This window comes from Mytilus californianus, unplaced genomic scaffold (genome assembly GCF_021869535.1).
Source record: "Mytilus californianus isolate M0D057914Y unplaced genomic scaffold, xbMytCali1.0.p SCAF_1, whole genome shotgun sequence".
Classification (NCBI taxonomy): Eukaryota; Metazoa; Mollusca; class Bivalvia; order Mytilida; family Mytilidae; genus Mytilus; species Mytilus californianus.
The window spans coordinates 61,414,357-61,430,048 of NW_026262581.1; the positions used below are offsets into that span (position 1 = coordinate 61,414,357).

Here is a 15,692-nt window from a genome sequence, read left to right on the forward strand (position 1 = left end):
CTGATTTATGTACAAAATAAACATAAAAACCAATCTGATATATAACGACAAACTACAACCCCTGAATTACAGGCTCCTGACTTGGGGACAGACACATACAGAAGGCTTGACTCATCAGCATATATTGCTTATAGTATCTGGGAAAAGGACTTGACAACAAAAAATAACCTTAATCACAGATCCATGAAATGATGTAGAGGTCAGGTGGACCCTGTTGCCAGACATATAGACCTTCCAAGGATCCCATATACAAAAAATAGTTATCATCCTAGACTTCTAGTACTCATAATTGAGAAATAAACATGACAAAAAAAATACCGGTAAACAATTTTTGAAGCAGTCACTGAACCATGAAAACAGATGGAAACTTTGTAACATAAGTTATATGGTGTGTGGAATGATTGCAAGGTTTACATGTATGTCTGGCAGATCTCATAAGGTATCTGTATACACAGTATGAAGCATCCATGTTTTTAACCCTCTGAATTATAAACCTTTGTACAAATAGTTTACTCCACATCTTCCGGAATGCTGTCCCAATGTCGTACATTCTGCAATGAAAATTGCAGGCAAGATAAAAAAAAATCCTAATTCCTTTTTTAAAGTTGTTGTTAAAGCTGTGATACCCTGTAATAATGGCCTTTGAATCCTAAATTGGCTAGAAAGAGGGGCCATTTTGGGGGTCTTATTTGACAAACTCATTTACAAAAGATGTACCAGTTTGTGTAATTAATTTCTACTTTTCAACCTAAATCCTTGAATCTTCATAGTGTGATTGCACATAGAATGTAGTTGAGCACCTTCTATTTTGGAATTGATATACTGTGGATTCATTTATTTTCGTGGGTACCAATTTTCGTGGATTGAGGAAAACTTGCATTTTCGTGGATATTTGATTTCGTGGTTTTCCAAAATTCTCCATTTAATCATACAGCAAATTTGCAATTCGTTGAACATTTAAATTCGTGGTTTCCATGTACCCACGAATTCCACGAAAATTGGTATCCAACGAAAAATAATGAATCCACAGTAAGCCCTATTCTGCAACATAACAAAATGGAGGTCAATTACAATATTAATGATTTTCACTTCTATCTGAAGGAGGTATGGTCCTTGACATATTAGAAAATGGCGCTTTATGTTGTTTCCGTGCAATAACCTAAGAACTGTTCATACAATGCTTTCAAATTTTAATATGATATTACTGATGACAAAAAGAAGGTCTATTTGGATATTGACGATTTTCACTTTTACAGTTTAGGAGTTATGATCCTTGATATATTGGTAAATGGCTCTCTATGTCGTTTCTGTGTTATTTCTTGTGAACTGTTCAATCAATACTTTCCAAATTTTAATTTTGTTACAGATGACAAAATGGAGTTACTATATTGATGATTTTCACTTTTGTTGATAATGAGGAATGGCTTTATATATTGGAAGAGAGGCGAAAGATACCAAAGGGAAAATCAAACTCATAGGTTAAAATTAAATGACAATGCCATGGCAAAAAACAAAAAAAGGCACAGAACGTGGCAGGTCAAAAAGCCTGAAATTGTTATTTTTCAGTAATTTGGCAGCTTCATTTCATGCATCATTAATTTGTTTTATGTTTTGTACTGGACTATAAGCAAACCATTTCAAATTTTTCATCTGGGCTTTCCTCTATAATGGAGTGTCCTATTTTTTGAACTTGGTTTATGAATGCCTCTATGACGGACTCTTATCAAAAATAAGGTCATTCTGGTCATTGATTTTAGGCTTCACTTGTCCAAGCAACAATTCCTACTGAAGGTCATGGTTCTCTCTGGGCACTCCGGCTTCCTCACCAATAAAAACTGACCACCATGAAATAGCCATTAGTACTGAAAGAAGGGTTAAACACCAACCAATCAATCCAAGCAACAAGGCACTGGCTCTGATCTTGAGATACATTAATATACTTGGCATTACTATTTTCATAATATTATTACACATGTAATAAAAAAACACCCATGATTTAATCAAACATTTTAATATAAAAAAATCCTTAATGACTACACACAGCGACCAAATTAACATGATAAACATTGTGCATTTCAAAAGCCAGTTTAAATGTATATTTCTCTAGGTTAACATTTTTGAAGCAATGTTAATGCTTTGCTGTTGATGGACTTGCATCTATCATTATTGCTCAATTAATTAAATAGGAATTAAAACCAAAAGTAAGGAAACAGTCTTTTTGGTTGTTTGATTTATTCTTATTTTCTTCTTTTAGCAATGGTTGAAGATTGACTGACTCATTTTGCATAATTCTAGAATGAATAATACATTTATCATTCCTTATATTGAATATTTTTCAAATTTTCTTTATTTAATAACTTTGACTGTTATAATTGATGCAATAATTTTTCATGTGGATACTGAGGAATTAAAGAAGTTCTTCAATAGGAGATTAGGCCCAAGTTTTGTCTCATTAGTTTTATTGAATATTTTTTAATCTTTAATGACATACTTCAGATGTCAAACCGCAGTAATAGCTCTTAAACCAGATGAGCTAATAATCTGCTTTTAAACACAGAGTTACAAAAATACTTATTCTCATAAAAACAATAAATAAGATATGTATTTTAAAAATGATATGATATTTGGGCCATGTATTTTAACGAGACATATGGTAGTACCCTAGATTTCAATCATTGTTTTGCCATAGGGAATCAGTATTAAAATCTATATAACAATGTAAGACTTTAACAAGATACAAGTTTGTTCATTGAAATTGATGTTTTCTGTGTTCTTTCAATTTTTGGTTGTTTCTCAACTTATTCTTTTTCAATATTTAAGAAGTTTCAGAGTACTAAAAATTAAAAGATATTGCAAATCTAATGAGATTTATTTATGATGCAGTATATCAATCTGTATTGATATTTCATAGGTCTTGCTTGCACCTAAAATAAAAAGTTGGTCAAAATAATAGTATTGCTTCAAGTCGACAGATGAAAACTTAACAGGGTTAAAATCCATAAAACATGAAAATACTGTCCATTGCTGCCCAAATTTAAGATATGGTATGGTCACATATACAGATACATTTAATTGTTTTTAACACCGGGTTCCAATAACAAAACTATAAGTGAAACAGTTTTTTTTATATTTTTTTGTGAATTTTTTTCTGTTAAAATTCCACAATTAAAAAAATGTACCTGGTAAGCATTTAAATGAACACAATGTAGAACTTCTTATTCCCAGGCAAAACTATCATGATAACCTTTTCAATAACGTTCTGTGTATGAAACAAAATGTTGTGATAGCATAGAAATATATATTTTAATACACTGTTTATAATAGGTAAAATTCTAATACTGTGGATTCATTATTATTCGTTGGATACCAATTTTCGTGGATTTCAAGGTTATATGTTAACCACGAAATTAAAAGTTCAACGAATGGCAAATTTACTATAGGCTTGTATGCAGACATTGTCAAAAACCACGAAATTAAATATCCACGAACATGTAAGTTTTCCTTAATCCACGAAAATTGGTATCCACGAAAATAAATGAATCCACAGTATATATAAAACCCACTCATTCTATCAAATTTACATATCAAACATTTAATACCAGCTTTTGAATTGTGTATATTAACAAGTGGTCTATCACATGTGTGCTTAACAAACAGTGGAATATAGAGTATTCAAACAAAATTAGTAGCTACAATCTATCACACTTTGATTGTATAAACAAAATTCAAAAGAATAATTGTGGTCAAACTAATGCTGCTTTAAATGGAGTATGATCATTTCATATCATTATAAACTAAAAATTGAAAAAACTAATTAAAGCACAATAGCCGAGTTGTGACATGAGTTTTGTAACATGATTTATTTTTTTGTGACTTCTGAATAACAGTTTCGACTTCTTTGACACTTTTATCCCCTATGGGCTACTCATACAAAACATGGAAAGGTTATCTGTACAGTACACAGAGACGAATCAACCCCTCCCCTCTCTTCCCCTTAAATCCGCCACTGCACTGGTACAAAAAATTAAAAGGATTTGTTTTTTTCTTTCAAATACATAATGTGTTAAATCTTCAAAGAGTCAAAAAAATAACGATTTAATCAAAAAATAAAATAAAGTTATCAAAGATTGTAAACTTATTAAATATTAGAAATCATGGTAGAGTCAGGGGTAAAATGGAGACCAACTACATATTTAAAAGGCTGGATTGTAATTGCATGGCAAACATGTTGCTGATTGTACTCTTTCTTCAAATAAAAAAACAAATGTCTGGAATTCAAAAAAACTGAATATTTATACCTTTGAGTTTTACATTAAGTTTTAGTGATTATCAAAGAATCATTTCAATTAAGATATAAGTATCTGGACACTGTCATTAGTAGCTCACAATACCATGACCTTTGATTTTATGACTCATGAATTCTTCCTCTCCTCCTGGCTAGTTCTATAGCATATCAATCAATGTAAAATGTCAAGAGATAAAATCAGTAAATTAATTTTTGCTTCTTCGGGGAACTAATATCAAATGCATAGTCTAATTTTATCACAACTCGGCTAAAAAATTAAAACAAATTGTCATGTTCTGAGACAAATAAAGTGATTAGCTGCTTAATACTTAATATCAGATTTTAACATTTATTCTGTATATTTAGTTAAATTGTCAATATTTAATAATTGAATATAAAAAATCTTCAATGCTGTATATTTACATGCAATGATTACTGACATTTAATGTCTTAATAAAGCTCTACATCTGCATATGAAAAACAAAAACATTTGATATAATTCAAAGGTACAAAATATAAAATGTACATCTCTGGTGAACAGTAATAGACTATCAATAAGACAAAGTTTAAATGTATTTCATTAACAATCCAAATTTCCACATCAAACAACCATTCAACAACAAATATTATCTAGCAAACTGTAGAGTCAACTCTCAAGTAAAACAGTATAAGAATTTTAAAAACTTTAGGAAAAAATACAAACAAAAAAAATTGCTAACGAGATTCATGCCTCAAACAAATAACTCTATTTTTCATTCACGTATGAAGTTGATGCTCATTTGAAAGTTTTTACAATAACAAAGAAACTTAAATTTAGTAATACAAAAAAAAAGTTAAACAAAATAATGATTTAACCAAAAACAAAAACAAAGTTATCAAAGATTTTAAAGATATAAAATATCAATTTTTCCTGGTTAACAAAGAAATCCCTCATGTAAAAAAAATGTTCCATCACTGATTAAAATGCAATAAACATTAGTCCTATACACGAGGGTCTGGATGGGGGTCTTCATTTCTTTGTTCTTTAATTTTTTTTAGGTCATTTTTCTTTTTTCTTTAAATTTTTGCCCATTATTCTCTATTCTTTGTTTGTTTTGTCCCAATTATCTCTATTCTTGATTTTCTATTCTGTAAACCCCATGCAGACCCTCATACATAAATAAAAGTTTTTCAGTCACTTTTTCAGACACATTTAATAAAAAAAAATTAAAAAGTCTACAAATTTAAATTAATACACTGATGGAAGGTCAAAAAAGTTTATAGCATGTTTAGGGCTATTCCATTAAAATATATGTGGGAGGATAAGGAACTTTCAAAATATCCCTACAACCAAGAACCATTTTTTAGATCATTTTGCATAATGGTAATAGATGCATACTGAAAAAAGACCCATGACCCACATTCAATAATTAAACTTCCCTTCCTACCTTCCCACATACATTTTAATGGAAAAGCCCTTATATTAACAAATTTTTGGCTAAAATGATCTCATTAAAAAGATTTTTGAGGTTATTAGACACTTGCATTCAAAGTGTTTGATACACCTGTTCCAACATTTTTTTTAGCTTTTTGTCATAACTCCAGAACAACAAATCTGCTGATACAAACCCTGAAAATATTTTGAAAATTGTAAGAGAGGTAGCTTTTACTGATTGTATGACTGAAACAATTCATTGAATCATAAAAAAAAAAAAATGGACTTCGTGCAAGAAACACATAATAATGTCTTTATTTTGACAAATTCAGAATTAGGCTCCAGAGATAATTGAAAAAATATATAAAAACGAAATGGAGTGCGGCCTGATGAAAAAAAAAATATGTAAAATTTTTCAGAGATTCAATAACTCAAACCTGAGATGTCGACCAACAGACATGCTAAAAACTGTCAAATTTATAACAACTGATAAAAATCATCAAAATTAAAAGGCTTTATAGAACCAAACATTGTTTGAAAGTTCCTGAATGACCTAATAAAACAATCTTAACTTATCAATGAGATCATCAAAAGACATGCTCAAATGATTTAAGTTCTAAAACTCAGGAATGCAAATAAGAAAAATGTCAAAATCAAACAAGAGTTTTGTCATCATGGAACAAAATTTCATAAAGTATCAGTTTCAGCAAACTTGACAAATTGAGACTGATGAGTAGACAAGTAACTAAACCATAGTATGCCTTTAAAACAAAAATTACAAGACTCTCATTAAAAAATAAAATGTTACTGTTTTTAAATTTCATGTATAAATATGTGTGTACATATACATATAATTTGATATGTTAACGAAGAAGAAAAAGTCGAACACTAAGAGATAACAATAATATAATATTCAGATTACCCTGGGTATAAGTTCAAAGCCAATAAAAGACAAAACTGTAAAAAGTACCAATATCACAGAAATAGTTATTTTAATTTTCATCAATTTTTGATTATAAATAAAAAACAGGGATTATAAAATTAAAAAAGATTCATAACAAGTTAGTCATTTAAAAAGCCCTTTTTTCAAAAAATTAAACATTTCCAATCTTTGGTGACACAATTATTTTCACACAATACATATAAAATTTCCTAATATATTTACTTTGCTAACATTGAATATCAAAATTCTGCATTATACAGGAAAGACCAATGGTAAACACTGCAGATAGTTGTTACAGTATTATAGCATCACAATTTTTTGCTACAAAAAACTTCTTGGTTTCATGATTTTATAGATAAACATTCTATCCAACCTTTCCTTTTTTTTTAATCAGCTATATGTCATTAAATACCAATTTTTCAAAAAAAATAATCAAGTAAAATCACAACATTAGGAATGCTCCATGATAATTCAACTTCAAAAATTACGTACTGCATAGTGAAATATTGACAAAAAAACGTCAAGAAATATCTTATTAACATTTTTATCATTTTCATGTCTGACAAAATATTTAAATATCAAATTTTTTTTAACAACTGTATCTCAACAATTGTTATGCTTTTCATTTTTGATAAATGATTTTTTAATTGGTTTACATTGAGTTCAATTTGAATGCAGCTTTAAAAATGTGTCTCTAAGAATTAAATTTCTTTCTCAAACAGTTTCACTCACACATGCAACAAACAAAACATTAAATTTGTATGGACCATTTCAAACTGTGGAAATGTCAAAATCAAATTTATTAAACATTTTTTTGATATCTTCTAGCAACTCCATAATCACTCTCACTCTTAATGTTAACTGATGACACTGCACATAACTTGATTCATTTTATATCATGACATTACACATAATTTGGTTCATTTTATGTCTTCATTGAGATCAATCAAAACTTTACAATGTATGAATCTTTTCAGTTGTGAGATCTACCAAAACTTTACAATATGTGAATCATTTCAGTTGTGAGATCTACCAAAACTTTACAACGTGTGAATCTTTTCAGTTGCTTTGATTCCCTCTGCTTTTAGTCTTTGTAAGATTGGCTTATAAACGTCTCTTGACATGGGAAATTGTACACCTTTTCTCTGAATTTCACCTGTAATTAATTCATATTTTGCATTATCATTTACATAAATGATGAGAAAATAAGTCTACATTAATTAAGACTTAATATTGTGCCTCAGTTTCTTGGAAGAGTTGAAGGAATGTAAAAATATAATCATAGACTTTAAACCAATTTTCTCTTCCTCAATTCGCATTATCAAAATCTAATGCATTCTGGGTAATATTTTCAAAAGCGAACACCAAAATGTGTGATTGGCTAAAAACATAAAATTGAACCCATGATGTAAAATCAATTTCATTTTGGAGTACAAACAATAATACCCCATAGTTCTTTAGATTCTAAAATGGCCAATTTATTCATTTCCAACTGTTCTGAATTGTGGATGATTTAAGTCTCAGATTTAGGATTATTATAGATTAAAAACCCTAAATAATGTTTCAACACTATGATTATTCTGTCTCTCTTGTTTTTTACAAGCTTTTACTAGTCGGATTGTTCTGCCTCTGATTTTCCAAACTTTTATTGGTCAGATTGTTCAGTCTCTATGGTTTCCAAGCTTTTTATTTGTCTTCTCAATGTACTGGTAGTTTGTCATTTGATGGTGCATGTGATTAGTGTGTGGTCTGACAGTGTGACCTTTCCTGTTTCTCTGTTAATTATAACAAAAAATGAGTTGAAGATCCAAAAAGCTGGGCTACGATGCTAAATAGAAGGGGCATATAAATAGTGATGCCACTATTATTTGATATGCATTATGTTGTATCTATTTCAATGCTAGTAAGGAAAGGTGATATCTGTTGATTTCTGCAAATTTGCAAATCTACATTCTCCAAGAAGTCATTAGATAAAACAGACAAAAATTTTCAAAATTTGTACACAATGTGAGGTGCATAATTTCAATGTATATACATGTACCAACATTCTAGAAAGTTTGAAGGTTCTGTGTTACACTATAGGTGTACTGTGGATCCATTATAATTCATGGGATACCAATGTTTGCAGATTTCATGGGCTTAGGTTAACCATGAATTTAAAAGATCAACAAAGTACAATTTTTTTTATGGGCTGGTGTGCAGACTTTGGAAAAATCCCTAAATCAAATATCCATGAAAATACAATTCACGAAAGTTAGTACATGTATCTACGAAAAATAAATGAATCCCTAGTACATAAAATGGGTACCTACTTTTAAATGCTGCAAATGAACATACACTGACAATTAATGCTTGAACTATAAGCAGGAATTTCATTACAGTACTTCTTAGTCTTCAAGGTTTTGATTTATAAAGGAATTTGTGCACTTAGACCACCAACATGGCAACAAAAGGGAAGTAACTCTTGCTCAAATTGTGTCAATCCAAACCTATCTATACCTACCGTTTAATATCATCTCTGTTGCAATAGCTGTAGGATACCCAACTGTCTTTGCCATGGCTGAGTAACCATGGTAATCCCCATACACTGTCAGTCCAACTGTTCTCCTCTGTGTTGTTCCATCAGGCCACTCCACACCAATGTTATGATGCATTAATATCATGTCTCTCTCATTGGGTTCTTGAAAATTCAAATAGTTTAACACAAATGTAAGTATCTTTGATAGAACTCTTCACTTTTAAACGAATAATATATAAGCATAGTTTTTTTAAGTGTTTCTGCACAGCATATTTGTTTTATGATTTATGAAGGAAATAAATTTTAATGAAAATATTTTGAGAAAAAAATTAATACATTTTTAAAAGTGACTATAAATGATATATCTAAGAAATTAATTGAGGACAATCCTTTTGACCGATGACTGTAAATTTGTATGTTAAGGAAGTGAACTTATTTTTTCATGTTGCCTATATTTAACTCAAAGCTCAAAAAAGAACTTGTGCACAACTGTACATATTCAGGAGCGGATCCAAAATTTTTGAAAGGGGGCGTAATTCCCAATAATTGAAAATATTAAAAAGTTTTGGACAATTCTATACACAATTTTTTTATAAATCGTGAAAAAACAAATTTTTTTTGCAATCAAAATGTGGGATGTACCTCCTCCAAGCCCCTAAACCGCCACTGATATTATAACTTACCGTATGCTAATTTTTTAGCCAGGTAATGACATAAAGTGTCGATAGGAGTTCCTTTCTTATCAATCACTTGATCATCAAGTAATCCAAGACTGAAATAAAAATTACAATATTACAATCCAATATATTACGCTTGCAATAGGGATTTTTTTACAAAATGTTTGCAATGAAAATGTTATGAGAGAAATATCTTATAATCCATTTAATAGTCTGTAGAATAGAAAATAAAACTCCATTCTAAACTGTTGAGAATATCTTCAGTTTCTCATCAATGATGAACATATGTACAGGCTCAAGGTATTCTTTAAAAAAAAATCAAATTTAATATTTTCAATTCAACTTCCAGGAACACTGCAAATACAGAGATTACTTTTTGGTGGGGTTCGTGTTGCACAGTCTTTAGTTTTCTATGTTGTGTTTTGTGTACTATTGTTTGTCTGTTGGGTCTTTTTCTTTTTTAGCCATGGTGTTGTCAGTTTATTTTCGACTTTTGAGTTTGAATGTCAATCTGGTATTTTTTGCATCTCTTTTTAAACACTGCTTACTCAATTATTGTCTGCAACTTTTTTTCTGAATGTCCAACCCTTTCAAATACCATGTCTTTCACCGAATCATAAAATGTATCAGGTGATTTACCCATAACATCACAAACATAAGATTTCTGAAATAAAAAAACATAATTATTTACTGAATTGAAAAATCACCGACTCGTAAATCTTTGTAGCCTGCCTAAATAAGTCTTTGATTTATCAATTTTATCTGAAACTCAAAAAAAATTTTGAGTTACAATATCTATAATGCAGGAACTCACTCAACTGATTCGATGGAAAGGGGTAAAAAATCACAATTATACTTCCAAAATCTCTTTGAGATGTAAGAATGTGGTGTGGTGAAGTAAAAGTCATCCTGTTGAAAATTTTACGGACACCATCACGAGTTGGTTGACTGTTATTGAAGATCTAATTCACAGGTGATGACGGATATGTTCCAATAGTCGTAACCACAATCTTGTTTTCTTTTTCTTGAATGTGACTTACGTTCCAATAGTCGTAACCACAATCTTGTTTTCTTTTCCATGAATGTGACTTACCAAATTAGAATTATCATTGGGCTTGTACTAACATAAGTTACACCATGGGTGCCACATGTGGAGCAGGATCTGCTTACCATTCCTACATATCAAGTTTTGATATCCCTTTGGTATCTTCCACCTCTACTTTTAAATCATACTAGACATTGAGTAGAGGAGACTCCTATTTAATAATAGGTAATGCATGACGTCACATTGGACGTCCATTAGAGGCAGAAAAATATTAGACCTTGGTTTGTGAATGTTACATCAAATTGAGGAACAGACCTCTAATAGAAACTGGACTTCAATCTGAATCTAACATATATACCTGTTGTCATGGGTGGTTGACCATGACATGAGGCTACCAGAGGATATATTGTTCTTGTTTTCTGCTTTGAATAGCTCATAATATTTTAGAAGCCTAAATTGATCTAATGCATTATTAAAGTGTGAATTCATATGTTTTTTCATGGATACCAATTGTAGTAGATTGAGGAACAATTGTAATATTGTGGGGGTTCGATTTCATGGCTTTGCCAAAGTCTGCATACAAACCTACGGAAAATTTGTATTTCGTTGAACAGTTGAATTCATGGTTTACATATACCCTCAAAATTCACAAAAATTGGTATCCAACAAATAATAGTGAATGCACAGTATCTCAAGTCTCAAATAAACTGATTTCTCTTCAGGCACTTTTAGTCCTCATTAAATCTTTAATTTCTTATGATTTGCCAACAAACTGTGAAAATTGGCAAACATGAGTACTAGAAATATGAAAGCATACACAGTTTAAAAGTTGGTATTTTCTACATTGCTTTTGTTTCAACATAAAGTTCAAATCTTTGCATCATGTCAGTAATTCAATTGTTCATGCAACTATTAAAGGATTGTATAGAGCAAATTGTTGCAATATAAGGTGTATAAATTTGGAGAGAAAAAAAACCAGATAAACATGCAAACATAGAGCAACCCATTGTTCTTTAGCCTTTGCAACTAATGACAAGAAAATATAATAATGTTCAAAGTATTGATAATTACCCATGTCATGTCCGGTCCTTTGGGATGAAGACAGGAGTTTTCTTCTGAACTAAGTAGGTTAAGATCAACCAGACCCTGAATTACATCGCAGAATCCCTGCAAAAATATAAGAGTCAATAAGAATATCTATTCAGAAATTTTTGTATTAAAATTAATCACAGTAAACATATCAATTAATCCTAAATTTCTTTAACATGATTCTAACTTTAGGCATCATAAAAAGTAAACTTTCTTCTTTTAATATTTGTATTGTGGCAAGCTGACTGGATATATTTTATGTCTCAAGACTAAAAGAAGTAAAAGTAAAATGGTACAGTAGACTACAGCAAATAGGATGCTAAAAATATCAACAACAAAAAATATCCCATTTCCCCGATATATTTAATTTAATTACACGATAAAAATATATAATTCATTGAAGTCCTTTCAATAATTCACCTTAAACAGATTCTGAGATGTTAATAGCCCTGACCGCTGCTGTTTGAAAGGGTGAGAGTGATTCTTTTATTTATATTTAAGGCACATCACCACAATGTTTTGGTAGAAAATGATCAACAGATTATGTAATGCTCATATTTTTCCTGCTTTTTAATCCTTTGTTTATTGTAATAAATAATTGTACTGTTATATTTATGTGAATAAATGTCTACCATTAAAATTTTGTATCTTTATTTATTTCATAAACAAAGTAGTTTCCATATTTATGTGGTGTCAATACACGTAAACTAAGATACACATTGATTTGTATGTTTCCATGATTTGTTGAATTTACAGTAAATCCTTGCTAATATTTTGTCTGCTGCTCTTATTAACATGATTGTTAATAAAAAAAGAATTGTATGGAGCATATTGTTGCAATATAAGGTGTTAAAATTTGGAGATAAAAATCATATATTATAATATTAATCAATATGAAAATCATAAACTTAAAAGCTAAATAAATGGAGAATGTGTCCAAGGGACACAGATGATGCCCCCACTTGCATATAACATTATAAAGGGGCATAACTGAGAACAGTAAAAGTGAAGCCACCAAAATTCGAACATGATCTGTGTTTTGTGGTTAAAGGCATTGTGTATAAGTTTCATAACATTTGGTTGAGGCAAACTCAAGTTAGAGAATGAAAACCAATTTCGGGATGTACATACGTACAGATGGATGGACAAGGGTAACACTTAATGCCCCCTCCAGTGACGGCAGGAACATGAAAAAAATTTGGATAAAACCAGTCACAAGATGTTAAACGATCTTTTAAGTACCGAACTAAAAGGGACATAACTCTTATTAAACAAAAATATTTACCTTGTATCTTATAGTTCCTCTCAACATAGTTTTAGCTGACTCAATACCATAAAGTGAAGTATATTTTGTGGAATCTCTGTTGGGGATACCTTCCAAGTTAAATCCAGGCATAAAAGTCAAGTCTTCTGGAGCATCCAACAGCCCACCACTAGGAATCTCTATTTTCTGTAAATGTAGGAAAAATATATCTACTGATATGCAAGGAAAATATTTGATCCTGTTATACACATATGTATGTGTGCATAAAATTTATACTTTTTAGAAAAACTAGACTGAAATATGCTCCCACATACATTGATAAAGATTTTTACAGAGAAAATAGTAATTTGATATTCTTACACTGATGTGCTATGAAATGTGGAATAATATAATTATCATATAGTTACTGACATAAAGCACTATCTCAATTATAAATGTATGTCAAACTATTCAAATGACTAAGGAAAATGTCTTTTCATAAATTACATATCTATATTGATACCCTTCATCCTCAAGTAAAATATATGTACTATAAAATTGTAATTATAGAAAAAATAAGATACCTGGCCATCTTTTAGATATGTTGCTCCTGCTAAACAATTTTTCAACACACCTATTGGGAACCAACTATAACAAAGAAAAGAAATAATTACTTTAAAAAAGAAGTGGTTTATATTGTTCAATAAAAAAAAAAATAAAAAAGGGTCTGGATGGGGTTTACAGAATAGAAAATAATGAGCAAACAGTGTAGAATAAAGGGCCAAAAAAAATAAAGAATAGAGAAAAATAGGCCAAAAAATAAAGAATAGAGGAAAATAGGCAAAAAATATAAAGAATAGAGAAAAATAGGCCAAAAAATAAAGAATAGAGAAAAATAGGCAAAAAAATATAAAGACTAGGGAATAATGGACAAAATAAATAAAGAATAGAGAATAATGGACATTATAAATAAAAAATAGAGAATAATGGACATTATAAATAAAGAATAGAGAATAATGGACAAATAAAGAATAGAGAATAATGGACAAATAAAGAATAGAGAATAATGGACAAATAAAGAATAGAGAATAATGGACAAAATAAATAAAGAATAGAGAATAATGGACATTATAAATAAAGAATAGAGAATAATGAACAAATAAAGAATAGAGAATAATGGACATTATAAATAAAGAATAGAGAATAATGGACATTATAAATAAAGAATAGAGAATAATGGACATTATAAATAAAGAAATAAGAGAAAAATGGTCCAAAAATTAAAGAATAAAGAAATGACGTCCCTCATCCAGACCCTCTTAAATCTATCGCTAGACAACCAAGTGACAGGTAATACATTCAACAACAATGGAATTCATTTCAACTAACTTACTTAACACTTAAAAAAATTAAAGTTTAATGACTAAAATCAATGCATAATTTTAAAACAAAAGACTTTAAATCATAAAAAGAAAAAAGATCTGCTTACATATTCTCATTATGCAATGGATCTGATAAAAGAAAACTTATTATTTTAGAAAGTACCTCTGGAAAGTTGTCAAAAAGTACTGAGACCATCAGACCATCTTTCCAAATACTTAAGCTAATTCTTAAGAGAATTCATCATAAAAACATACTTGTATTAAGACATTGTAAGAGAAACATCTAATATGACAAATGGACAGAATGTTGGACATTGGTCCATCCTTGGAAATCAATGCTATAACTTGGCACACAGGAATGACTTTTTCTTTACATATAACCTTAATCAATGATTTCTGTTTAATAATTTGAATGGAAATGCAATAGTTACTGAAGCGGAAGCCATAAAGTGCATACCTGAATTTGTACATTAAAGGTGAGTCTGAATGTTCAGGGGCAGGTAATCCTCCACACCAAGAAATGTAAGAAGTTATCTGAAATCAGTAACCAAAGCCAAGCTTTACAGAGTATTAAAAAGTTAAAGAGATAAGTAAGACAGTATTTTTTATTGAAAATAACTTAGAAAAAGACAAGTGGGAAAGAATTTAATGTTTTGATTAATTATAACATCAAAGTGGTTGTCGTATGTTGCTGTATATCATATTTGTATTTGGTTCATATTTTTTTACATAAATCAGGTAATTAGATTTCTTGTTTGAATTGTTTTACATTTGTCATTTCAGGGCCTTTTATAGCTGATTATGCAGTATGGGTTTTACTCATTGTTGAAGGCAGTATGTTGACCTATAGTTGTTAACTTCTATGTCATTTGGTTTCTGGTGGAGAGTTGTCTCATTGGCAATTATACCACATCTTTTCATTATTATAAAACAGATGAAACCATTATATTCTAGTATAACTGTAAGAAATAAATAATCTTATCTACAGGTACACAAGTGAACATTTCTATTGCCATAGTGCAATTATTCAACCACTTCACATTGTTATGTACTTGTTTGATTTTTTTTTTTTTGGGGGGGGGGGGGGGGGGGGCAG

General features: G+C 29.9%; 1 protein-coding gene across 4 annotated transcripts in view; it reads right to left on the bottom strand.

The window, feature by feature from the left end:
* Positions 1-6,467: 6,467 nt before the first annotated feature.
* Positions 6,468-15,692, bottom strand: part of LOC127705507 (alpha-aminoadipic semialdehyde synthase, mitochondrial-like) — a 63,440-nt gene continuing 54,215 nt past the window's right edge. For all 4 annotated transcript variants that reach the window (XM_052209852.1, XM_052209838.1, XM_052209845.1 and 1 more), the window contains exons 16-23: positions 15,054-15,130; positions 13,799-13,862; positions 13,257-13,421; positions 11,954-12,049; positions 10,386-10,501; positions 9,844-9,932; positions 9,146-9,322; positions 6,468-7,798 (exon numbers count right to left, since the gene is read on the bottom strand). In XM_052209852.1, the coding sequence (XP_052065812.1) occupies positions 7,683-7,798; positions 9,146-9,322; positions 9,844-9,932; positions 10,386-10,501; positions 11,954-12,049; positions 13,257-13,421; positions 13,799-13,862; positions 15,054-15,130 (900 nt within the window). In that variant the 3' untranslated portion in view covers positions 6,468-7,682. The remainder of the gene's footprint in view (positions 7,799-9,145; positions 9,323-9,843; positions 9,933-10,385; positions 10,502-11,953; positions 12,050-13,256; positions 13,422-13,798; positions 13,863-15,053; positions 15,131-15,692) is intronic.